The sequence below is a fragment of the Portunus trituberculatus genome, chromosome 8, assembly GCF_017591435.1.
Source record: "Portunus trituberculatus isolate SZX2019 chromosome 8, ASM1759143v1, whole genome shotgun sequence".
In the NCBI taxonomy this organism is placed as follows: Eukaryota; Metazoa; Arthropoda; class Malacostraca; order Decapoda; family Portunidae; genus Portunus; species Portunus trituberculatus.
In genome coordinates this window covers 2,272,501-2,299,374 of record NC_059262.1, presented here as the reverse complement: position 1 = coordinate 2,299,374, position 26,874 = coordinate 2,272,501, and the positions used below count along the sequence as shown (strand labels likewise).

General features: G+C 47.3%; 2 protein-coding genes across 3 annotated transcripts; one reads left to right on the top strand and one right to left on the bottom strand.

Moving 5' to 3' along the window:
• The first annotated feature begins 380 nt into the window (after positions 1 to 380).
• Positions 381 to 10,617, top strand: LOC123501012 (cleft lip and palate transmembrane protein 1-like protein). Its single transcript, XM_045249564.1, is given in 13 exon segments — positions 381 to 551; positions 1,017 to 1,253; positions 1,890 to 2,081; positions 2,827 to 2,946; positions 3,181 to 3,362; positions 3,575 to 3,718; positions 4,390 to 4,469; positions 4,472 to 4,530; positions 5,059 to 5,247; positions 5,918 to 6,108; positions 6,754 to 6,889; positions 7,238 to 7,353; positions 7,879 to 10,617. Coding segments are annotated over 12 exon segments (1,659 nt in total). The 5' UTR covers positions 381 to 551; positions 1,017 to 1,085; the 3' UTR covers positions 7,961 to 10,617.
• On the bottom strand, positions 3,826 to 23,289 carry LOC123500999 (E3 ubiquitin-protein ligase TRIM71-like). Of its 2 annotated transcripts, XR_006673529.1 has the most exons (3): positions 22,895 to 23,289; positions 11,787 to 18,240; positions 3,826 to 3,855 (listed from the first exon to the last, which is right to left on the bottom strand). XR_006673529.1 is itself a non-coding variant. In XM_045249557.1 (2 exons), exons 1-2 carry the CDS (start codon positions 22,900 to 22,902, stop codon positions 15,483 to 15,485), a joined length of 2,766 nt encoding a protein of 921 aa, XP_045105492.1. In that variant the 5' UTR covers positions 22,903 to 23,289; the 3' UTR covers positions 10,952 to 15,482. The 2 variants fall into 2 exon arrangements, 1 of the variants encoding a protein (XP_045105492.1); XM_045249557.1 differs by lacking the exon at positions 3,826 to 3,855 and having other exon boundaries at positions 10,952 to 18,240.
• Between the last annotated feature and the right edge of the window lie 3,585 nt (positions 23,290 to 26,874).

Genomic DNA, 26,874 nt, shown 5'->3' with positions numbered 1-26,874 from the left:
GCGCGTCACGGTTGCAACCACGCCTACAACCGTTGTATGCACTGCACACACCAAAGTTAAAGAGAAACGTGCTTGGCATACAGGAAAATTTTCCACGGCGCAATTCATTAACACACTCGCTCCTCGTAATTCTAAATACTATTTTTTCTTATGACTTCAGCGACATTTTACATTACATAAAAAAAAAAAAAAAAAACACTAAAGGTAAAGTAAAAAAAAGATAAAGATGGGAAGTGATAATGAATACAAAGCCACGAGAGAAGGTTGTAGCATTCCATACTTGCATAACTTTGACACTCACCCAAATCTAACAAAATAAATCAAAAGAAAACAAACATATAAAGCAGACCGCTAAAATGAGGCTGGAGAGACACATTAGTGATGGCGAGTATAGAGTCAGCTGCCGGGGCCACGAGAGAAGATTCTGTCATCTGGCATCTTGTGGCCGCCTTTAACACTCACACGGACAACAGAGTGTGTGTGTCCCAGCCACGCCCTGCCCCTGCGTAGGCGAGGAGGGAGGGAAGGGCCACGCTGCACAGAGAGGCCAGGTGAGAGTGGGGAGTGGCAAGGCGGGAGAGGAGGTGAGAGGTGAGAAGTGACACTTGACAGGTGGATGTAAACAGTGGGGCATGTGAGCTGGAGCAGGTGTGTGTGTGTGTGTGTGTGTGTGTGTATTAGATATGAGTAGATGATACGTGGAAGCTTCGTGTTAGTGGTGAGATAAACATCCACATGCAAACAGGATGTGATATTTTTTTGTTTATTTGTTCGTTTTTCTTGTATTTCTCATTATTTATTGTGCATTTTACTTTTTACACATTTATTTAGTGAGCAAGGCTAAAGGAGTCTTTACAAATTTCATTCTGATCCATTACTTACAGCACACACCACACCAAATACCAGCAAACTTGTCTATTTATTAATTATTTACTCATTTTCACTCTTTATACATTGATTTAGTTAATAAAGTGACAGGAATCTTCAAAATTCTAATTCTGGTTCTTTACTTACAGCACACACCAACACTCACCACACACCAGCAACCTTGTGTATTGCAGAAAGACACACCACATCCACACACCATGCTGGCGGGGTACAGCCTGCCGTCGCTCACCACGGTGGTGTGTGGGCTGTTTGTGGCGTACATCCTGCAGTCGGTGTGGACGCTGGGCCAGCTGTTTGTGCACCCTAGCTGCCCCACACCAAGCCACTGCTACCAGCCACTCATTGCGCAGAATCCCCAGCTGCAGGTGTGTCTCTGTGTGTCTGTGTGTATTAATGATTCGTTTTTCAGATTTGATATTCTTAGTCTTTTTTTAAGTCTCTCTCTTTGCTTTGATTACTTTCTGTATAATTAAATATCTCTATTTATTTTTCATAGTTAAGTCTCTCTCTCTCTCTCTCTCTCTCTCTCTCTCTCTCTCTCTCTCTCTCTCTCTCTCTCTCTCTCTCTCTCTCTCTCTCTCTCTTTTCAGATTTTTATAGATAACTCTCATTGTTTCTTGATACCTTCAGTACTGGGACACATTTTTACCTTGATATTTCTGTACAGTTGACCATTTTATTGACATTAGGAAGAGTCTATGGAGGTCTGAAGATTAATGGCTAGAGTCTTCTCTATTTTAACGCCCACAAAAGTTGGTGAAGCTGTAGAAAATCACCAAATAGTTAGCAGAATTGATATAGAAATCCATCGTGGTACTCAAGAGCTTGATTCTTTTTATAATTAAAGCTCTCCCTCTCCCTCTCCCTCTCCCTCTTCTTCTCTTTCTCCTTCTCCCTCTTCCTCTTCCTCATCCTCTCCCTCTCCCTCTTCTTCTCCCTCTCCTTCTCCCTCATCCTCTCCTTCTCCTCCTTCTCCTCCTCCTCCCACGGTCACTCCTCAGCTGCTGGCCTTCACCTCGCTATCCCGCGCCCCGTCACACCCCCGGGAGCTGGAGCTGCTGCACCGAGTCAAGCACTTCCCCTACGACAGCCCCCGGGAGGACCAGCTAGAGGTGCAGCTTCCCCTCAGAGTCAGGAACAACGGCTCCTTCTACCTGCACCTCTTCCTCACTCCGCCTCATGTCTCGCCGGAGGTAAGGGTGTGTGTGTGTGTGTGTGTGTGTGTGTGTGTTTTAGATTATTCCTTCATTATACTATAGCACAACACTCTTTCATCATTGTTTTTTTTCTATTTATCTGTCTGTCTGTCTATCTATCTGTATATATCTTGTTTATCTATCTGTTTGCGTGTCTATTTGTCTGTCTATCTATGTATATGTCTATCTATACATGTATCTACCTTTCTGTCTTTCAATCAGTCTATCCATCTGCCTCTATCTAATAAGCTATCTATCTTAAACACACATACAGAGAGAGAGAGAGAGAGAGATGGTAAATATGAAATGGAAAGAGAATGAGAGAAGGGAAGAGGCTTTGTGTGATGGGAATGAAGGGATGGATGGGGAGAGAAGGGAAGGTAAGAGAGGAATAAATGGGGAAGACATGAAGGGATTAGTGATGGGAGGATGAAGGGGAGAGGAGAGAGAGGAGGGAGAAGAGGAAGAGAAGAAGTAGAGAGGAGGATAAAAGAGGAAACCGTATTACATAACCCACTAAAACATGTCTATTTAATATTTATTCACTTATTTTTTTCAATTTTTTCTTTTCTATCTATTTCAAGTATTTATTCATTCTATTTTTCATCTATTTTCTTTTTTCTATCTATTTAAGTATTTATTCATTCTATTTTCTTATTTGTTTTCCTTTTCTTTAACCTATTTATTGTATTTATTTATTGTATTTTTTCTGTGACTGGCTAATGTTTCCCCTCTGTGGCAGGACTGGAGTGGCCTGGCTCAAGGGGAACACTCTGTCTATGCCTTCTCCTCTCTCACTGAGTACCAGGTGCCGGAAGCCTCCACCTTCAGTCTGCTGGGGGATGACAAGACTGCTGCAAAGGTGAGAGAGAGAGAGAGGCTGTTGTTTTTTCATCTGTTTGTGCTTTACTGGGTCTTTGTGTGTGTGTGTGTGTGTGTGTGTGTGTGTGTGTGTGTGTGTGTGTGCGTGCGTGCGTGCGTGCTTGCGTGCTTGTGTGTGTGTGCTTGTGTGCGTGCGTGCGTGTGTGTGTATGTACATCTTTCCTACACCCCCGGCCTCCTCTAACCCCAGCCCTTCACATTCCTTCCCCTACAGCAGGACAGCAGCAGCAGCAGCAGTAAGAGCAGCAGTGGCGGCAGCGGTGGTAAGAGCAACAACCAGCACAAGTCTGGGCGGCCGGTGACACACTTCCAGTCCCAAGTGACCTTCAACATCCTGACTGACCCGGTAGGCCTGCCCCGCCAAGACCTCCCCTACGACCTGGGTCACGCCCTCAGGTGGGTCAAGGCTCACTGGAACAGGTGGAACATTTGTACTGTTTAATCCAGCTAAATATTTCTGACCTGCTTGGGGACTGGAATCTCAGTGGAATTTTTTTTTTTTTTATTGTTTTTCTTTCCCTGGGCCAGATTTCACGTCTTACGAGAAAAAATAATGTAAACACTTTTTTATGGGTATAATAAATGTTGAAATGTTCTCTTCACCCCAGACTGGACTCCCGTGGGCGCTACCTCCCCATCCTGCACGTGGACACCCTCAGTGCTCGCCTGCGGGACCTGGTGGAGGTGACGCCCACACTCACCCACACCAACTTCACCCTCAAGTATGCCCCCATCTCCTACGGCAAGCTGAGGTGAGTGTGAGTGTGTCCTGCCCAGCTGCAGTCATTCCTTCCAATACCACCTCTCACACACACACACACACACACACACACACACACACACACACACACACACACACACACACACACACACACACACACACACACACCTTCTTTCACCACCATCACATATACACACACACTCACATTCCTTGCCTCCTCACGCACCCTCACACACCCTTTCACATCCTATTTCTTCACACACACCCTCACACACACTACTTCCTTTCATTACCTTTTACACCATCACATATACACTTACACACCATCCCTCACACACACACACACACACACACACACACACACACACACACACACACACACACACACACACATAGACAGATAGACAGTTTAATGGCCACAGTGTACAGGAATATCAATCTTAATAACCAGAAACAGTTGTAACCCAGTATAAAAACCTCTTCACTGATAGACAAGCTGTAAGATAGATAAGTTAGCATATAGATAGACAGACGGATAGACAGATTTATCACATACACCCTCGCATACTCTACTTAGCTCACACACCCACCACACACACACTGACAGATTGATCATACCACCCTCACATACCCTACTTAGCTCACACACCTCACTTACACACACACACACCAGCATCTTCTCACACCTGCCTTCTTCCCCAGGCTGTGGATGCAGTTCGAGGGGGCACTCAGACCCATGGCATCTCTGGGCTTCAGTGCAAGGGACCTGGATGACGTCAAAGGATATTCTCTGACACCAGCTTGTATTTCCTCTTTGTGACCTTCCTGGTGGCTGCCCTGCATGTAGGTGGTGGTGGTGGTGGTGGTGTGTAGTGAAGTGTGTGATTGTTTTTTTTAGGTGAGGATGGTGAAAGTAATGGGTGATGTGATGGTGTGGGATTGTCTGTGTAAGTGATGGTGTGTGTATGTGTGTGTGTAAGTTTTTTTTTATGTGTGGCAGTGTATGTATGTGTGTGTGTGAAAGTTTTGTTCAGTGTGTGGCAGTGTGTGTATAAGCTTTGTTTAGTGTATGTGTGTGTGTGTATCAAAGTTTTGTTCAGTGTGCATCATTGTGTGTGTGTGTGTGTGTGTGTGTGTGTGTGTGTGTGTAAGTATTGGTAAGAGTGTGTCATTGTGTAAAGTTTGTCAGTGTGTGTGAGTGACAATGTCTGTACTATTCAGAAAAATGGACAGGAACAAAGTTAGATTCAAGATATTTTCAGCTTTAACCCAGCCTGAATCCTCTCCCTTACAAATCAACCCACATATAGACCAGATACAACACCACCACCACCACCACCACCACCCCTCACCAAACCCTCTCCGTCACAGATGCTCTTTGACTTCCTAGCCTTCAAGAACGACATAGCATTTTGGCGAGGGCGGCGGTCTATGGCTGGGCTGTCCCCGTCCTATGTTGCGTGGCGGGCCATCTCCCAGGGCATTGTGTTCCTGTACCTGCTGGAGGAGAATACAAGTCTGCTGGTGCTGGTACCTGCTGGGATTGGAGGTGTTATTGAGGTGAGCTGCTGGTGAGGTGGGGGTGTCTGGGTGGTGAGATGTGGGTGTTTGGGTGTGGGGATGTTTGGGTGAGTGTGGGTGTTTGGATGTTGGTGTGTTTGAGTGATGAGGTGGTGAGGTGTTTGAGTGGTGAGTGTGGGTGTTTAGGTGGTGACTGTGGTTGTTTTGGTGTTGAGTGGGGGTGCTTGGGAGGTGAGGTGGTGAGTGGGGATGTTTGATGAGGTGTGGGTGAGGAGTGGAGGCTGTTGTGGTGGAGTACAGTAACAGCAACAGCCGGCACAGCACAGACGAAGGGTATTGGTGTGTGTCGGGGTCATGTCACTGATGCTAAGGGACAGTATTGGTAGGTCAGGTCAGGTCAGGTGTGGGTTGGGAAGCATTGCCTTTGTGTTGGTGCTTCCCTGGTGTTGTTGTTGTATTATTCTGCTTCCATTAAGCCTCCACCAAAAAAATGTCTTCCGCTGGCTTCCACTTCTCTTCCACATCATATGCACTGTTTCTTTATTTCCTTTATTTTTTATGTATATTTTTTTATTTATCTTTTTTTTACCACCATATTATTTCTTCATCAAAAAGTAGTCGTCCTTTAATATTTTCTACTTGTTATTGACTTTTCCTTATTTCTTCATATCCTTGTGTCACTCCACCACTCACTCCACCTTCCCTGCAGCTGTGGAAGGTGACCAAGGCGTTCCACATCCGCTTGGAGGGGTGGCGGCCGCGGGTGGAGCAGGTCATCAGCTCCGGGGAGAGTGCCACGCGGGAGCTGGACTCTCAGGGCATCCGCTACCTCAGCTACCTCCTCTACCCCCTGTTGCTGGCTGGTGCAGGGTACTCCCTCCTCTACACACCCCACAGGAGGTTTGTACATGTGTGTGTGTGTGTGTGTTTGAACGAGAGAGAGAGAGAGAGAGAGAGAGAGAGAGAGAGAGAGAGAGAATGGTGTGTAGAATTGTTAGGATATAGATAAGAACAAAATTACATTGTATTTAGGACACAAGAAGACAAATTTTTCATTTATTTATTTATTTACTTTTTATTTTATTTATTTATTTATTTTTTTATGTAAGAGGGAAGGCCAGCCAAGGGCAACAAAGTGATTGAAAAAATGGCCCACTGAGGCGTTTCTTAGGATGTCACAAAATTTGATCTCTTATTAAGATTTACCATTTAAAGGAACAGAGGAGCAAGATGTTGATTTTTTATGTATATGTGAACAAAACTATTTTATTTATTACGACATGGAAGCAAAACTAGATTATTTATTATTCATCAGGACATGAACAAAAAAGTATTTTATTTGTTAGGATGAAAAAATGACCTACTTTGTTTATTAGGATAACAACAAAATTATATATATTATTTATTACAATGAGAACAAGATGAGATGCTATGCCAAGATTAGTGTGTGTGTGTGTGTGTGTGTGTCAGTGTGTGCGTGTATAAGCCACAAAGTACAGAGGCAAGGTCCAAGGTCACAACACTGCTCTCTGCCTTCCCTGACAGCTGGTATTCTTGGGTGATCAACTCACTGGTGAATGGAGTGTACGCGTTTGGCTTCCTGTTCATGTTGCCGCAGCTCTTCATCAACTACAAGCTGAAGAGTGTGGCCCACCTGCCCTGGAAGACCTTCATGTACAAGGTGGGTGGGTGGACTGGCTGACTGGTGGACTGGTGGATTGACTGGGTATGTGTTTGGATGATTGACTGGATTGGTGGGTGGCTGGTGGGCTGACTGGATGGATAGGTGAATGGTTGACTAGCTGACTGACTGTTGTGTTGTTTGGCTGGCTGGCTGGCTGGCTGGCTGGCTGGCTGGCTGGCTGGCTGACTGACTGACTGACTGACTGACTGACTGACTGACTTGCATACTTACATTTCACTCTGCACACCACTCATGTCACCACCATTTGATAGACACAGATAGATAGATACTGCATTAACCACTGACTTGAAACACATACACTCACCACCACTGTCTCCCATGCAGGCTTTCAACACCTTCATTGACGACCTGTTTGCCTTCATCATCACCATGCCCACCGCCCACCGTGTCGCCTGCTTCAGGGATGACGTGGTGTTCCTCATCTACCTCTTCCAACGATGGTAAGTGTGTGTGTCTGTCTCTAGATGTGTCAATGTGTGCGTGTGTGTGGATTTGAGAGAGAGAGAGAGAGAGAGAGAGTAAATTTATCTCTGTCTGTATGTGTGTGTGTCAATAAACTATCTGTGTGTGTGTGTGTGAAATTGTTGTATTGCTATGAATTTTGTTTTAATGGAATGTATTGTCTTGTGATTCTTTGCTATGATATATCTATTTTATTTTGATCTTATATTTTGTAAGTTGTTTATATTGTATATCTCTCCTTTGGACCATAACTGCTATAAAGAATGTACCAATTATCTAGAATTATTTGTGATTATCTGTGTGTGTCTGTAAACTAATGTGTGTGTGTGTGTGTGTGTGTGTGTTTCAGTTATGCTCTTGTATTGTAGAGTCAGCTGAGGTCACATGTCACCTGCAGTTTTTCATGTGTTCCAGTTGTATTCTTGTAGTGTCATTTATCACATTGCCCCATCCTGCTTCATGTTATGTCCTGGTTTGCTAATGTGAGTGTGGCACCGTTGCAGGCAGTACCCGGTGGACAAGAGCCGTGTTAATGAGTTTGGCGAGTCTGGTGAGGAGGTGGCACAGAAGACTAAGGAGGAGTGAGCACCCACCACCACCACCACCACCACCAGGGCAGGCTGTGGCAGGGTGTTCATTGGCAGGAGCTGTGTGGGTTCCCTGTGAGGCTCCCAGTGTGGTGAGGGAAGTGCTTCTCATAGGGTTGTTTTGTTGTGGCAGGAATCACAGCGGAAGTTTTGTATGCTGGTGTTTATCAATGTGTTTATTTAGTTTTGTTTGTGTTTCTTTCGTGTGTTGAGTTAGTGATGGAAGGACAGGCTTCAACAACATGTGCTGAAACTGTCATCTTTTTTTGTATTTATTTAGTTTCTTTCTTTTCATATTTGTGTTATTTCCTGCATTTATGGTTTGTGGGGTTTTTTCCACTGATTTTTATATATTTATTTATTTATTTTTTTTCATTTTATTTATTTTTTATTATTTCCTGAATACTTTTTTCTCATTCCAAAGACACACACACGTGTTCCTCACAGTGAGGTGAGGTGAGGTGTGTCAGTGTATTGGAGGCCGTGTCCTCCCGACCAAACCTTTGTCTTGGCTCAAACTACTCAATAATTCTACTGTTAGTGGCACAATGTAGTGTTGTAGTGGCTCTTCTGGCCTCCATTTATTTATTGTGTGTGTGTGTGTGTGTGTGTGTGTGTGTGTGTGTGTGTGTGTTTTCCATTATGGAGAGTGGTGGTGGGGTGGTGAGGCCAGGAGGGACTGGTGCAATGGTGCAGTAGGGGCAGAGTGCCCTGGTGTGTAGGGTGTTGAGGTACGGCTCGTCCCTCCAGGTCGACACAAGACAATCAAACTTCTCTCTCGTCGGCTGCTGCTGACCCAGCTGGCCCCTTGTCAGGTGAAGGTGAAGGGATGTGTGTGTGTGTGTGTGTGTGTGTGTTCAAAAGGCGGGATGGCTTGTGTTGTTTCCTTTGTGGAGTGTTGGGCAGACCTTCCGTACTGCTGCTCCCTTGGCCGGGGTGTTGAGGGCGGTGCACTGACAGACAAAAGCTGTGGCGTTCCCATTTTCACTCATGAAGGAAGGAAGGCAGAACTACCCAGAATGATTTGTCTTCCAGATTACTACTTACTTGAAGCTTGTATTCTTAGACACAAAGGCAGATGTCTGGTGGCATTAATGATGAAATGGCACGTGCTGGGGAAACCCGGCCAGGGCGTCCACCAGCTAAGGGTGATCAGGATCAGAATAGCAGGGTGTGTGTGTGTGTGTGTGTGTGTGTGTGTGTGTGTGTGTGTGTGTGTGTGTGTGTGTGTGTGTGTGTGTGTGTGTGGCATCATTGGATAGGTGGTGGGTGGATGGAGTGTCATGGAGGATGTGGTGGGGTGATGGGGTGAGGGGAGGAGGAAGCTAAGCATGGCAGTGTGGTGAGTAGAGGTGGAGTTTGTTAGGATGTGTGGGGAGCAGGATGAGGAATGGTTGAATGATAAGTCAACAAGTCATTGTTATTGGTGGAAGTTTGTAAAGGCAGGTCCAGGTGGTTCATAAAGACCCTGGAGACCTGGGGCTGTGTTGGGAGACTGACCCAACGAGCAGCCCAGCGGCCGGGATCAACAAGGCTCACACATTGAAGTTTGCATGGAACCTTTGGAAAAGGTTAATCATTTGTCTGTTGTTTCCTTTTTTCCAACCATTTTCTCACTTGCATGATTTCCATAGGTGTAGTTGAGCAGATTGTTCTGTAGGCATAGTGCTTTGTAATGTTGAGTGTTTTACCTGGAGAAATAGTCACCACATACTTATTATACAGTAGGGTTAGATATAGCCATCAAATTATTCCCTTTATGGCAATGTGAACCTTGAGCACACCCCAGGCCACTCACTCTCCCACCCACCCAGCCACTCAGGCATCAGGGGAGGAGTGCAGGCACCAGGCACTGGTGTGGCATGCGGTGCTGGTATCACGTGGGTGTTGCTGCCAGCTGGCCAGTGTGGCTGTGCACTGTGGCTGTCTTGGCACACTGCTGTCTCTCACACTTTTGTCTGTCATTGCACTCCCTGTCGGGTTGTGTTGGTGGCGGGAAAGGAAAAAAGAGAAATATTTTGGAATATTCAGAGTTTGTTGCATAATTGAACATTCCACTTTAGGAATACTACTACTAGAGTCATAATAAAATATTCTATATTTAGAACTATAATAAAAACTTATATTTGTGTCGTTACGAAGAAGGAACTTTTTCACTACTAGAGGTACTGTATCCAGTGCTTGCTTTCTCCCAGGCACCAATTTTTCAGAAAGACGTTCACTTCCTGCAAATGTGAATCAAATCAGGAGTGTTTCCAGCCTGTCCTTGATATTCATTTCTCATCAGACTTGAAAGAATAATGCCTAGCGTGTCACTCACAAAGCTTCACCACACACTCACATTGGAGAGTGCAAGACTTAATTAAGGACAGGCTGACAATAACACATCTGAAAGTTTTCACTAAATACAAGTATTAGTGAAAACCATTCCAGCAAAATGAGTGAATTTAATATATATATATATATATATATATATATATATATATATATATATATATATATATATATATATATATATATATATATGATTTATGTATGTGTGTGTGGTTGTGTTAAGCTCATGTTGCTCACTTCCCTGTTTACCTTAGCAGTCTGCCACAGTACTCATTGCAGCATCAGAAGACCCTTTCCCTCAATAAAGAGACAAACCATCCAGTGCCATCTTCAATGTCCCTCCTGGCACTCCTTTCGACAGTACACCCTGTGTGTGACGTGGAGGAAGAGGCCACACACCACCCCAGTCTCCTCCACCATACTATGTAACATGAGTCTGTGCAGGACACCGTTCTCACTCTGCTGACTCCTGTGGACAGCAACATCTCCATGGCACTCTCGGAGTGGTCCTTCACATCCTGAACATCCTTGACAAGCACAGACAGTGTTGCAGTCCGGACATTGGACCTGGACTAGAAATGGTTGATTTGTTGCACACCACCTCACCGAGGCTCACTTCATCTCAGACACACACAGGATAGTTTAAAAGTACAGAAACATTTTGCTCATTTATTCCATGTTGATGTAATTGCACAGTCGCCAAAATCCAGTGGTCTGAGAGCATTACAGGCGGTGCATTCTGGTGTCCCCGACGAGCCGTGCAGCAGCGAGGCGGCACCCGCTGGACCCTTAATACAATCACATGGCAGCAGCTACTAGTGTATAACCTGAGACAGGGTTGGAGAAGCTCCTGCTCGCTGCAGCACGACTCTGTGGGGCGAGGCACGGCTACACCTCAGCCGGCAGTAGAGCGAGCAACTGATGGGACGTCCCCGTGTGTGCCACACGTCACTGGACCTTCCAAGTGTGTACACACACACACACACACACACACACACACACACACACACACACACACACACACACACACACACACACACTGCTGCATCAGTGTGGTTTCTGCACAAGAAAAAAAAAAAATGCAAAAAGACTAGAAAGAATACAAAGGAAGGCAACGAAGATGGTTCCAAAACTGGAAGCATTAATACAAGGAAATTAATCTGCTGACATCGGAACAAAGAGGAGAAAGAGGAAATTTAATACTTTTCTATAAATTGTGGAATAGAGTAGAAGAAATAGATGAGGAGCAGTCCTTAAGAGAACCAGGGAATACCAGGACACACAAGGACATTACAAAAAAGCAAGATGCCAAAGTAACAGAGAAATAGTTTCCTACAGAGAAATATAGAAGCTTGGAACAAACTAGTGAGAATGTCATAGTCTTGGCAAGGAGTGTGCAGAACTCGAAGGGAAAACAGGTCATGGAGACGGAACCACACCAGTGAAGCTCAGCCTCTGTAAATTACAACTAGGGAGATATAACTAGGTACACACACACACACACACACACACACACACACACACACACACACACACACACACACACACACACACACACAGCCTTAATGCTTATCAGGCAATATTCAAAACTGAACAAGATCCAGTGTGTTGCACAGCAGTACACATTCCTGAATCATTTCATTACAAGTACAGACATAAATGATCTTCTGGACAAGCACCATTGGCCCTGAAATGTAACTACACTCTAGATAAAATCCTATTCCACTGAAACCAACATTATATTATAAACTCTTCATAGGAACAATATAGAGCCTGTAACATTTGCTGCTTCCAGCCTGAATGTCACCCAAGAAGCCTTAAGGCTCACCACAGCCACAGCCTCTCACACAACACTAGCTGAGGTTTGAGCAAATATTTACTGTGGCCACAAGTGTGTGGGCATCAATCCACCATCACCACCACCACCACCACCACCAAATGCAGGTCTCCCCTGTGTAGTGGTGTGATATGGTGCTGCTGCCACAGCTGCCTTCAGTTGTCCCTGCCACCACCACCACCACAGTGCAGCTTCACAGGTGGTTTACACTGATCCACTTTTTTAGTATTCTGCTTGAAAGAAACTGGTCTCTCTACAAAATAATGTTGCTGTAAAGACAAACCACATCTAGGATGTGGTGGTGGTAGAGCTGGCAGTGGCAGCAGCAGCAGCAGTGTTGTCACACACAGGACAACATGAGTAATACTTTACAATTTTTTGAGGAATGAAAACTTTTCATGAAAAGTACATTGATCAGAACACAACACTTGCAGGTCCTGTTGTCCAGCAACACTTTGCTCACTCTACTCTAGTATGTATAACTTATATGTAACTCCCACTCCTCCAGTCTGGCATGGTGGAGTCTCCACGCCTGACTGGCAGCCCAGCCAAGGCTTTCACTTGTGTCCACTGTGACATGCTGGTGTCCAGCTGCCAGTCATAAAAGCACACCATGTACTGCAGACACATTTAAATCTTCCTAGACACAAGATAAGTCTGTCATTTACTCAGATACAGTGACACAACACCACGGCCACTCTGCCACGCCGCAGCGCCCGCCGTCCTCCATATCCTGCTCCACCCACCAGGTGTTGAGCAGGAATAATATCACAAAATCCTGGAGGGAGGGTGGTGGCGGCGCTTCCTGCGGCGCAGCATGGCGTGGCACGCTGGACGCTCCTAAAACCCGTATGTTTCCTCTCAAACTGCCATAAAAACACACACGTGTCTGCACACATGCACACCATGCAGACCTGCACATAAACAGACACAATACCCATAAGTAAAATATCAATGCTTAACATACAAGTGGACAGTGAAGTGTCTGTCTCTAAGTACTTAACCTAACTCCCAGTCCCTGCCGAGGCAGACTGGTACAATAGGAAAACAGACGTGCTCGTGGCCGTCCATCGCCACGCTGTGAACCTTCCCGAGTCATCTGCTGACCCTCTGGTGGACAGGCAAGTCTGTGTAGGCCAGCCAGTGAGGTAGTAGTTTGCTTGCTATGTACTATTTGTGAGGTAGTAGTAGTTCTATACTATTTGAGGTAGTTAGGTAGTGGTTGTGAGGTAGGTAGCTTGGGAATTCACTTGAGAATACTGAGGAACAAGGTGACTCCCTGCATTAGTCTACAATACTGAAGAGGTAGCTAGATTCCTGCGGCCTTCCACTGAGATCTGGTAACACACCCCCAGCTGCCCAGGCCTCCCTCAGACACTTCCTAGTGGCCATTGGACACCCTCCTTCACAAAGACAAAAGTAAAAATAATAAAAACACCAACTCTGTCGGCACAACCAAGACATCAAACAACTGAGACAACAGACCCAACCTTCCTTCCTTCCTTCCTTCTTTCCCACAGCAACTCTCGGGACAAAGCCACCGCTGCAGCCGCCGCCGCTGCTGCTGCTGCTGTCTTCTTGATTGACTAAAGACTCGGCACAAACATTTTCAGTAAAATAAGAATTGTAAACCTTGGCATCCGTCCTGCTCCTTTCCCCACAGGGAGAGGTCACCCTCCCCCCACGTCACACGCCCCGCCGGTGAGGAGCTGCACTGCCCCTCTGAGGCTCTACACACAATAGTATTACTCTGTTACATTTTTAGACAAGTGGGTGGTGATTGTCACCTGCCCAGGTCACCTGTCTGCAGGACACGGGTCTCAGGTACACTGGGAGAACATGACTCAAGTGGGAGCTAATCTCATTTTCCCAAATTAAACAAATTTGTGTTTGGTAAAGCACTTTTAAAACCTGAAGTAAGTAAATGTTGTACATGACTATACTATAAAGTGTCAGTTTGTGATTAAATACTTCATGAGTTTATAGCTATCTTTTTAAATCAATTATATTTAAGCTTTGCTAAAATTATATTTAAAAATCTGAGTGTACTGGAAGCACAATTTATTTATCTTAAAATACGTAACAAACCTATGGTTCATTTAAGGATATAAACTGATTCTTGAGTCTTTTAGAGTTTAAAAGTTAAAACCACAGTGATATCCCAGTGACAGATGAAAGGTGGCAGCGGCCGTCCCCTCCCCCCCACCACACCCTCCTACACCCGCAGGCGGCACCCCGCCACTCCTGCCACCCAGCCCAGGACCCGCGGCCCACCCATACTAACTAAAGAGGAACTTTGAGACGGGCCCCACGGCACCCACCACCCACTACCCTCCCTGCACCAGTTGGGCCGCCGCCCCGGAGTGAGGCACCAAGGTTGGCCGCTGCCTTGCACTCAAGTGTTGATTATTGTCACGTCGTGACGCTCTCTTCCTACCGAGAAGCACTAATAAACCCCCCAAGTCTGGACCCCAGCGCATGCAGACCCATCCCAATACTGGCGGCCAGCGCTGCCCAAGCTGCCAGACAGAGTCCTCCCCAGTGCGCCGCAGCACCACAACACCACAGCACCAGCCAGGACGGGGAATAGATTTGTCATCAAAGCAACAAGGCTAGAGTAATTACTCCTTAACCCTAAACATGAGGTAGTGGAGAGGCCGAGGGAGGTGTGGGGCGGAGAGAGAGACTACCAGACGCATGCCACAGTAGCCACACCCCGCCCGACAGCCCCGTTGGCCTCACCATGATTGTACTGCGGTCTCGCCTCCAGGCAAGCAGGGCATAAAAGTTTTGCTGCCGTGACCCCACAGGGCCGGTGCAAAGGAGTGGCAGCACTGCCGGGCTGCTTGTTCACACACACAACACTCACACAGCATTTATACTGAAACCAATGCACTGTTGCTGCCCTGCACTGTGCAGCAGGTCCCAACACACACACACATGCACACACTCCTCTGCTCCTCATCCTGTGGGGACATCCCACTCATCCATGCACAAACACACAAACACAAACACAACACACACACAGACACTCAGACCTCAGCAGCACCAAGCCTCCCTGTGTAGGGTAGGGCATTGTGCTGCCCCATGGTCACATCAAAGCAGACTGACCTGTCCACAGCTCTGATGAAAGCTCTATGTACAAATACATGGCGGCTCAGATAATTAAAATATACCCTGTATCATATCTCCAACAATGAGGTAGTGGCGGTGACGCCAACAGGCCGCCAGGCATCGCGCTGCGAGCCTTCACGTGAACAAAATACCTGCAAAATTTGTACGAGGTTTCATTGATTTGTACTCTGGAACTTGTAATGAAGACACTTTTGGTGTGGGCGGCTGCAGCGCCCTAGAACACCTGGACCCGGTTGTTGCCAAAGTCCACCACCACAATGAGTCCCGAGGGTGACACACAGATGCCGCTGGGCCGGTCCAGCTGGCCCGGCGCTGACCCTGGCACTCCAAACTTGTACATGAACCCACCGTTTGGATGAAAGATCTGAATGCGGTGATTTCGGGAGTCTGCCACCACGATGTGGCCCACCTGGTCTACAGCCACGCCCTGCGGCCGCAGGAACTGGCCCTCGGACACTCCCTCGTTGCCCAGGAACCTGGCGGACTGGAAGTCTGGGTGGACCACCAGCAGGCGGTGGTTGTTGAAATCAGTGACCACGATGTGGTTTTCTTGAGTGAAGCACACGCCACGCGGGGAGTCAAAGTGCTTCCACAGGGAGCCCTCAAAGCCGTACTTGTTGGCAAAGGAGCCATCTGCACGAAACAGCTGGATGCGATGGTTGCGTGTGTCGGACACCGCGATGTCACCCTCGCCGTTGGTGGACACGTCCCATGGGTAATTGAACTGGCCATTCTTGCTGCCCTTCTCACCAAACTTGAACAAAAATGTGCCTTCAAAGGTAAACACCTGGATGCGGTGGTTGTCCTTGTCAGCCACGATGATGCGGCCCATGGTGTCTGCTGCCACGCCCGCAGGCCGGTCAAACTGGCCGGCCCGCGACCCTGCCGAGCCAAAGGAGTGATGGAAGCTGCCGTCAGGCGTGAACACCTGCACGCGATTGTTGCTGCGGTCCGCCACGATGATGTAGCCCTCCTTGTTGCAGCACACACCCCACGGCCGGCACAGCTGCCCGTCACCCTCGCCCTCACTGCCAATGGTGAAGAGCACCTGGCCTACAGAAGAGTAGCTGCGGCCGGCACGCACTGGCACTGAGAAGGGCGACCCCTGGATGTGCAGGCCACGCAGCATCACACTCACCGAGTGGCGCCCTTCAGTCTGCGGCTTGTAGCTCACCATGTAGGATCCGCTCTTCTGGTCCTGCACCTCGGCCGGTGCCGTGCTGCCGTCTGGGCCCACCACCGTTACTGTCACAGGGTCGCCGCCCACCACGCGCTGGTCTGCCAGGTGGTCCTTGCAGTGCACCACAAAGGAAGACACCCTGCCCCGTGCTGCGCGCTTCAGGCCGGGGCCGCTGGCCACGGTGTGTGCAGCGTGGGCTGAGGAAGACACAAAGCCCATGGTATTAAGCATCTGGTACAGGCCTGTGTCTGGCGGCGAGAAGGTGATGTTGTCGTCCTCATGTGGGCTGAGGTGTGCCTTGATCTGCCGCAACTCGTTCATCTCAGCGAGCACCTTCTCGCGCCGCTGCAGCAGTTCCATATGGCCAGCGGAGTCCACAGAGCTGATGGTCTCCACGGCGTGGGTGAGGCGGGCTAGTGCGGTGCTCAGGTCATCAATCTGGTCCTGCAGAGTCTTGCCCTTCACCTGGCGGATCCGTTCCACCTTGCTCAGCAGCTTCCTCTCGCGATCCTCCAGAGCAGAGATGTGGCGCCGTGTGGTGGAGCGCACGTCGCTGGCCACAGCCTTGGCACGCAGCTCCACACGGTCCACCATGCGCTTAGTGACGCCAATGCTGTCCTCGATGGCCCGGATACCGCTGCGGGCATCCGTCAACAGCTGCAGTGTGATGGAGCGGGAATTCTCAGCGGCATCCTGCAAAAACACACAGCCATGGCCACGATGCTCCCGCACCGTGCACTCCCGGCATACAGGGGCACTGCACCGCTCACAGTAGTACATCATGGCCTCACCCTCATGGCTGGGGCAGAACAGGTGTCCAGACCCATGTTGCGCCGCGCCACCACCACCCAGGGCTGAGGCGCCACCACTCAGGGCTGTGGCTCCGCCTCCCAAGGCTGTGGCACCTGCCCCCAAAGCTGAGGCTCCACCACCTAAAGCCGTGGCTCCACCACCCAAGGCCGTAGCGCCGCCACCCAGGCCTGTGGCTCCACCACCCAGGCTCGTGGCACTGCCACCCAGTGCTGAGGGTGGGGGTGGTGAGGCCAGGCCCAGGTGTGGGTGGCTGTTCTCATCGGGCCCTGAGTAGTGGTGCACCCGCGCGCTGCCGCCGTTTGTGTTGCACACGCCCGAGTCGTCTCCAGGCAGGGGCACGATGAAGTGGTCCTTGGTGAGCCGCACGCGCTGGTGTGCACGCACGCAGGACTCACAGAGCGCCTCATTGCAGTCCCTGCAGCGGGAGGCGGCAGCCTGACCGTCGTCACAGCTGGCACACAGGTATCTGGAAGGACGGGGCAGGTCGCCGTGTAGCAGCGGGCGTGGCAGCAGATGGTCACGGCTGTTCACGTGGGAGTTGGAGGGGCTCACCATGGAAGAGGCAGGGGGTGGGCTCAGCATGGAAGAGGGTGGGGGGGGCGGGCTGCCCAAGTCGTCCTCGGAGGACACCATGTCCAAGATGGAGGGCAAGAAGAGCGGCGGGTTGAGGGCGTCAAGCGGCTGGTCCAGGTTCAGCTCGGCGTGGCAGGTTGGACAGGCCAGCGTGGGGGCTGCCAACAGACCCTCCAGGCAGGGGCCACACACGGCGTGAAGGCACGGCAGCACCCGCGCCTCCTCCAGCAGGCAGCGGCATAGGGGGCAGGTGCCCAGACCAAGGGCGTCTGTACCCCCGCCCAGCGATGACGCCACGCCAAGCCCGCCCAGCCCGCCGCCACCAAGCCCACCCAGCCCTGCGGGACCCAGGCCATCCAGCGTCTCCTTGGGGCCGCCCAGCCCGCCAGGGTACGCACTCGCCATCCTGCCGGAGGAAAACACCAAGGTCAACCACTGCCACCCACCCACTCACCCACCACTGTCCTCACCCCCTCACCGACTTCACTCGGTAACCATCTCAGCCTCACTTCACGGCTGCAGCCCGCCCGCTTGAGACTCCCCGACCCCACCCCACCCCACCCCCTCACCACCACTGCCTCAAAAACGGCGCGGCGCCCACGTGCTGAGGGGCGTGATAAGGAAGAGGTGTTGTTGCTGTGAGTGTTTAATGTAACACACACACACACACACACACACACACACACACGGATAGAAAGGAGTAAGTGAAAACAAACCAGATGGCAAGATAGGGGAGAAAATTACTGTACCCTCCCCTCACACCACCACCACCACCACCACCACCAGTGTGGCGCGGCGCGAGGCGTGACAGACGTGGAGCCAGAAGAAAACAACAGGGAGACACCATTCAGCTGGCAGGGAACAGGAAATATTTAAAGCCGCTGTGTGTGTGTGTGTGTGTGTGTGTAATTCACCTCGGTCGCCTTCTGCTGGTTACCCAGCCAGTCTTCCCCATTACGGAGCGAGCTCAGAGCTCATAGACCGATCTTCGGGTAGGACTGAGACCACAACACACTCCACACACCGGGACAGCGAGGCCACAACCCCGTACCTATTTACTGCTAGGTCAACACACCCCACACATTAACACCCAAGCCCATTTGCCTCACCGCACCGGGACTCGAACCCGGCCCTCTCGATTGTGAGTCGAGCGTGCTAACCACTACACTACGCGGTGTGTGTGTGTGTGTGTGTGTGTGTGTGTGTGTGTGTGTGTGTGTGTGTGTGTGCTTCAGTACGCATGTAGTTAATCACTAATCACATGCGGGCGCGGGCACGCGCACACCACACACACACACACACACACACACACACACACACACACACACCTTCTCACCGATTTCCTCATAGTCATAATCATAGTCGTAGTAGTAGTAGTGGTAGTAGTAAAGGAAGAGGCGAAAGAAGGAACGTAGTAGTAGTAGAAGAAGAAGAAGAAGAAGAAGAAGAAGTAGAAGTAGTAGTAGTAGTAGTAGTAGTAGTAGTAGTAGTAGTAGTAGTAGTAGTAGTAGTAGCCATTGGAAATACAAGTCTTCCTGTTCCACTTGACACATTCCTTAATTTCCGGTACTCTCTCTCTCTCTCTGAATCAATATGGAGGAAATAAACTACAAAAATGTGGAATGATAAATAAGTAGAGAGAGATTACGATAAGCAATAATGGATAATGTGAAATTATATCAAGAAACGAGAAAAGTTGATAGTAGCAGAAGTAGTAGTAGCAGAAGTAGTAGTGGTGGTGGTGGTGGTGGTGGTGGTGGTATTAGAAGCATTTCCCTTCCCCTCCCCCTCCACTCAGGTAGACATCATGACCTCCTCCCCTCCCACCCCCACCGCATCACCCCACTCCCTCCCCTTCCCCCCATTAGTATTAAGGGCACCCATCCTTCCTCCCTTCCTCTCTCTCTCTCTCTCTCTCTCTCTCTCTCTCTCTCTCTCTCTCTCTCTCCCACGCCTTCCCATGGTGAGAGGGAAGAGAGAGAGTAGGAGAAAGAGGAGAGGGGAGGATGTTGTTGTCGTAGAAGAGAGAGAGAGAGAGAGAGAGAGAGAGAGAGAGAGAGAGAGAGAGAGAGAGAGAGGTCCAATTCACCGGTGGTTTAGTGAGGTCACGATTGTATCTCTCTCTCTCTCTCTCTCTCTCTCTCTCTCTCTCTCTCTGGCAGGAAATAGTTGGTATATATTTCTGTATTATCTAAGTAATGTGTTTAAAATCATACTAATTGTAACTTAAAATTTGTCACCATTATTATTATTATTGGTACTTTTTTTCCTTTTAATTCTCGTTAACAAACCTTAAAAAGAATAAATACCAAACAAAACAACAATAATAATAATAATAGTAATAGTAGTAGTAGTAGTAGTAGTAGTAGTAGTAGTAGTAGAGAGGGAATTTCTACTCAATAACCTTTTACCAAACTACTTCCACCTACAAGAGGAGGAGGATGAGGAGGAGAGAAGCTGCTACAAGTACACAATAAGGGAAGGATTATAGCCATCACTTGGAAACGAGGAAGAGGCAAGGAATACATTATTATTAGTAGTAGTAGTAGAAGAAGAAGACGAAGACGAAGAAGAAAAAGAAGAAGTAATAGAAATAGAAGTAGTAGTAGTAGTTAGCGATTAATGACATGATAACCCGGCTCTCTCTCTCTCTCTCTCTCTCTCTCTCTCTCTCTCTCTCTCTCTCTCTGACAAAAACAAACACACAAGTCAACCACATTTTAGCTAGACATACATTACATTCCCACGAACATTTAACTAATTTTATCATAATTGTTTTCCTTCAGTATAAAATAAATAAATAAATAGGTTAACAAAATAAAGGCTCACCCCAAAAAAGATAAAGAAAAGAAAAATACGATTATGAAAAATATGAGGATAAAAACTCAGAACTAGAGCAACTGTGAAGCTAACCTGACCAAACTCACCGTGAAAATAACTTAGCTTATAATCGGAAATAATTTAACTCTAACCTAACTTCAAAATCACCTAATCAAAACTGTGAATCTAACCTAACCTAACCTGTGAAAATAACTTAGCCTACCATGATTGGAAATAACTTAACCTAACCTAACTTAAAATTCGCCTAATCAAAACGGTGAAAATAACTTAGCCTAACATATTCGGAACCCAACCTAACCTAACTTCAAAATAACTTAACCAAAATTACCAGGACTGTGAATTTAACCCAACCAAACCTAACTGTGAAAATAACCTAACCTAACCTAACCCAACCTAACTTCAAAATAACCTAACCAAAACTACCTGGACTGTGAATCTAACTTAACCAAACCCAACTGTGAAAATAACTTAGCCTAACATGACAGGAGATAACTTAATCTAACCTAACTTCAAAATAACCTCACCAAAACTAAAAGAACTGTGAAAATAACTTAACCTAACCTAACTGTGAAACTATCCAAATCCAACTGTGAAAATAACTTAACCTAACATAATCGGGAATAACTTAATTTAACCTAACTTCAAAATAAACTCACCAAAACTAACAGGACTTTGAATCTAACTTAACCTGTGTATATAACCTAACCTGATACAGCCTAGCCAAACCTAACCTAATCTAACCTAACTTAACCAAACAACTGAACCTAACTTAACTTTAACATGGTAGCTTGTGAATATAACTTAACCTGTGTAAACCTAACAGCGCAAATAAGTAATATCTAACCTAACTAACAAATAGAAGAGTTTGAGCTTGAAACTGAAGAAAAGGCAAACGAAAACGGAAAAATGCGGGAAAGTATAGAACATTTGAAGAGAAAAGAGTGAAAGTAGGAAAATATAGGAAATTCGGAGAGAGAGAGAGAGAGAGAGAGAGAGAGAGAGAGAGAGAGAGAGAGAGAGAGAGAGAGAGAGAGTGGGGGAAGGTTTAAGATAGTGATAATGCGACACTGGAAATACCACATTCAAGTTAGGTGGTGGTGGTAGTAGTAGTAGTAGTAGTAGTGGTGGTGGTGGTGGTGGTGTGAAAAGGACGAGGAGGGAAACAGCAACAAAAATAGCAGTAATAAGGAAAACAGTAGTAATATAACAATAACAGTACAAGAGAAACAATCGTAACTAGTAGTAATAGAACCAGTGGTAGTGGTAGTGGTAGTGGTAGTAGTAGTAGTAGTATGTGGTCGTCAGTAGCGTGTGTAGGGCAATGCACATGGTGGTGGTAGTAGTAGTAATAGTAGTAGTAGGCTTAAGGCGCAGTGTGTGTGTGGGTTTATGAAGGTCCCTCCCTCCCTCCTGCCTCCGCCCCCCCTCCTAACCTATGGGCGGGGAAGGCCAGTTACCATCTCCTATAGCGAATTCCTGGCGTGTTTGTCTGCACGTCTTGTAAGTGCGTGTCCTTTACTTATCTAATTATAAGTGTGCGTGTGTCATTTACTTATACACACACACGCACACATCAACTTACTACAACCCCCTCCCCCCTGTCACAATCCACACACACACACACGCACGTACGCCATCCCTCCCAGCCCGCCAGTAGGCCTGGGGGATGCAGGTCAGAAGCAGCCTGAGGCCTACACGACTGTAATGCATAGCGGGCCTGACCACCACCACCCAGGCCTCCCTGCATAGGCCTAGGCGTCCCAGCCTACAGCCTCCACCACCACCACCACCACTGCAGCCAGCCCAGCCAGGCCATGCCACACTGCCCCTGGTGCCGTGCCCTGCGGAGGCTGGTGCCCCTGGTGGTGGTGGCGGTGGTGGTGCAGGAGGCCTAGGGTGCAGTGTCCACACTCCACAACACCGCCAGGTCTGTGAGAGTTCGGCCAACACGTGGGTGAAGGAGAGGAGCCGCCGGCCTGACTCTCACCGTCCTCAGGCCCATCCATCTTCCCCTGCCCTCCCTTCCACACTTTCCACCCTTTCACCTCGCCTCCACTCACTCCACCTCCACGTCCGCACCCACACCGCCCCGCCACTCCCCGCTGCGCCTCCTCGGCCCGCCACTCACGCCCGTGTTGGGGGTGAGGGGCGTGAGGAGGAGTTTTCCCCCCGGCTGTCTGTGAGCGGGTCGGTGGGCGCGGATCAGGGCGGCGCCTTACCTTTGCATGGGGACACTAGCAGCTCGGGGGCCTCTGCTGCATGCTGCTTCTTGGCAAGGCGTCGGACGTGGTGCAGGAAGGCCCCCCGGCGTGCAGGTCGGCCAGATCAACACAATCCCGGAGAGGCCATCGCAACACGTCCCCACTCCGCCACCTTCACCGCCATAACTGACCCTCGCTCGCTGCCGGATCAGATGTCAAAATGGTTTTCACTAGCGATCGTCCGCGTGTCTCAGCCTTTCGTGCGGCGGGGATTCACTCACGGGGCGTTCCTAGGCTTCCCGCACGGCCTCTGTGACCCTGAGGTGGTCCGGGCGGCAAGTGGGCGGCGGTGCGGCCAGGGCGTGCGGCGTGGTGCAGGTGGCGCGCGGGGGCGTGTGGTGGCAAGGTGAGGTATGCACGTGCATTTTCTAATGAGGCAGTGAGTGTGGCAGTGGCAGTGGGGCGGGGGGCGGGGCCAGACAGTCACGTGGTCTGGGGTAGCCAATGAGTACAGGGGCGGTAATCATATTTTGCCAGGCCCTGCTGACCACCACGGACCCCTGCCACCCTGCACCCGCTCAGCCACCACAGGCTAGGCGGTGGGTGGCTGCAGGGGCGGGTGTGGCCCCTGACAAGCTGCATGGTGCAATGGCGGGGGTGTGGGGGAGGGGTGGCAAGCTGCAACGATGCCCAATGAGCGCGGCATGATAGCGGCGGACCAGACCTGATTGGCGGCGGGAAGATTGCGTCATTCTCCTCATGATCTCTGACACACATGGACACACCGCCATGAGGGGCACGCCGACCCCCCACACACATACATACACCCTCACCACACCACACACCCCTGTACCCCACCCACACACACCACAGAACCACTAACCACAAACCCCCACCCACCCACGACCCACCCACACCACTCCCAGATATCAAGCGATTGGGTCCCATGCGTGTTGCAATGGGGAGGAGCTAGTGCAGTGGGGGTGTGGGGGGAGGGTCCGGCTGGTGGGTGGAGGGGAAGGGACGGGGGTTGCAGATGGAATATGGAGGTCTGAAGCTGCCACCCACGCTACACACCCTTGCTTTCACCTGCCAGCTTCTTCCCCCGGCGTGAGGGTTGGCGGGGTTGTGGTAGGGTTAGCAGAGGCATTGAGATTTCCACGTGGTATTGTAGGAATGTGCTTGAGGTTTGTTAGGAGTAGAGTGGGGTTTACTGAAGTGCGTGCGTGCGTGTGTCTGTGTGTGAGTGCGAGAAACTTTTGTTATTAATCTTGAATATTTTGAAGAGAGAAAAGTGTGTGTGTGTGTGTGTGTGTGGCTGCGAAGATAAAAGTAAGTGATCAGTTTTACTATAATGATATGAAATGTGCAGCCATATCACTTGTGAAACAGTTAATTTCTTTATTAACTGCTAGAAACTTACAGCGAGTGATTAGTTTTATTAGAGCGATATAAGTAGGTGTGTTTAGAAAGGTGTGGCTATATTACCTGTCTCTATTAGTCTATTTATTTATATTAACTATTTAACCCCTTCAGTACTGGGACGTATTTCTACCATTAGACGATTTTAGTTACATTAGAAAGGGTTTATGGAGGTCAGAAGATTAATGGCCTGAGTCTTCACTATTTCGATACCCTCATAAGTTTCTGAAGCTATATAAAATCACCAAATTGTAAGCAGAATGAATATGAACACGTGTCATGGTGCTGTAGAGGTTAACTAGTAGTGATACAAGCTCCCTTGATCACGAAGCACTCTTGTATCTCCTTGGTCACTCACTCCGCCCCACTGCTTGTTTTCATTCCACCAGTCCCTCAATGACATGTCTTGTTTGTGATCCCTATTCCTTTCGTGTGGTGCCTTAAGTGTCTTTGCACCGCCATATTTAGTGCTGAGATTGCTAATTATTGTCCTAACTCACTCTCTCCGCCCACTATTTTCATTTCACCAGTCCCTCAATAGCATGTCTTGTTTGTGATCCCTTTTCCTTTCATGTGGTGCCTTAAGAGTCTTTGCCCTGCCGTCTTTAGTGCTGAGATAAGGTTAATCATTGTGTTAACCAGTACTCTCAATCATTCATACCTTTCTCTCGCACACTCTGGAACTCCCTATCTGCTTCTGTATTTCTAACTTTCTATGACTTAACTTCATTTAAGAGTGAAGTTTCAAACACATTTATCCTTTTCTTTATCATTCTCTCGGACCTGCATGGGGACTGGCAACTTGGTGAGCTTCTTTTATTTCGTTTGTATACTGCCCTTGGCCAGTTTTCCCCTCATACATGATAAAAAGAGAATGTTTGTATAGCCAATAAGAAGAAAAAGCGTAAGACGATTGATAATGTTTGTGTTAGATGTTAGCGCGATAAAAGAGTTAGCATATAGGTTCATCATGAGTCAGGGGAGTGTGTGGCATGGAGTTAGGGGATAGTGTGGATCAGCTGTGTGTGTGTGTGTGTGTGTGTGTCCTAGTGTTTTATTAAGAATGCTTGGAATTGATCAAGATATGCGTAAAACAAGCTAATTAATGTATGTGTTGGGTGTATTAGAATGATAAAAACGTTGAATTAATGTGTTGATCCGAATGTTTGTTGTGAAATTGATAAGAGAAAGCGTGAAACAAGATCATTAGTGCAGATGGCAGCGTGCGGTGAGCGTGTGGAAATGATAGAAATGGTTAATGTGTTGATGAATCCTTGTTGTAGAGCTAACTAAGGAAATGTAGGATAAGATATTACAGGGATCATAAGAATCTCAATATATTAGTAGCCCTCACAACAACAACAACGACAACAACAACAACAACAATAAAATAGACACGGCTAAATAAGGTTAATGTTTGTGTGTGTGTGTGTGTGTGTGTGTGTGTGTGTGCGTACGTGTGTATGTACTGTACTTGATAGAAATAAGATGAAATAACTAGAGAAATAAAACAAATAACTTAACATACGCACATCACTGTATCATTCAAAATAAAAAAAAAAAAAATCATGCTTGTGTGTTCTTGAATTTTAAAACACACGAATAAATAAATAAATAAATAAATAAGTAATATAATGTGCCTTTATATACACTAGGAAAAAGAAACATGGCGATAAATAAATGAATAAAAAGAATGCGCAGATAAATTGTAATGATATAATAGCTAGAATTATGAAAAAAAAATAATGTTTGTGTATTTGTGAATTCTTAAAGCAACAGAGTAAATACGCATGTACTTTCACAATTAAACTATCAGAAAAGAAGAAACCCATGAAATAGATAAATGATTAGATAAAATTAAATAAACAAATAATAAGACATACAAAATTTAATTGATACACACGCAAAATTAAAAGGGAAAAAATTGTTCGTGCATCTATGAATTCTAAAACAACGCGCATGTATTTAGAAATGAGAGAAGGAAATATCAATGACGTAGAAACAAAACAAAAAAAAAATCACGGCGACTAATAAATGGCTGAAATAAGAAAATAACAACAAAACAAAATCAAGGCGACTAGCGTTCAAAAATGCCTGAAATAAAAAAAAAAAAAAAAAAAATACAGCGACAATAACAAATAGCTAAAAATAAAAAAAATAACAAAAAAACAAAATCACGGCGACTAGCGTTCATAAATGCCTGAAATAAATAAAAAAAAAAGAAAATAACAATAAAACTAAATCACAGCGCCAATAACAAATAGCTAAAAAAAAAAAAATAAAAAAAAAAAAAAAATCAAGGCGACTAACGTTCACAAATGACTGAAATAAAAAAATAAATAATGATAATAATAATAATAATAATAATAATAATAATAATAATAATAATAATAATAATAACAACGAGCGAAAAAAAAAAAAAACATTCTAGACTCAACTCACGGAGACGAAAATATGCGAAAACATGAGAAAAGAAAAGAAATATGTGTGAAATAATGAAAGTGAACGATAAGAATCACAGAACAATGTCCGAAAATAATAGAAAATGGACGAAAATGATGAAATAAACAAAGAGG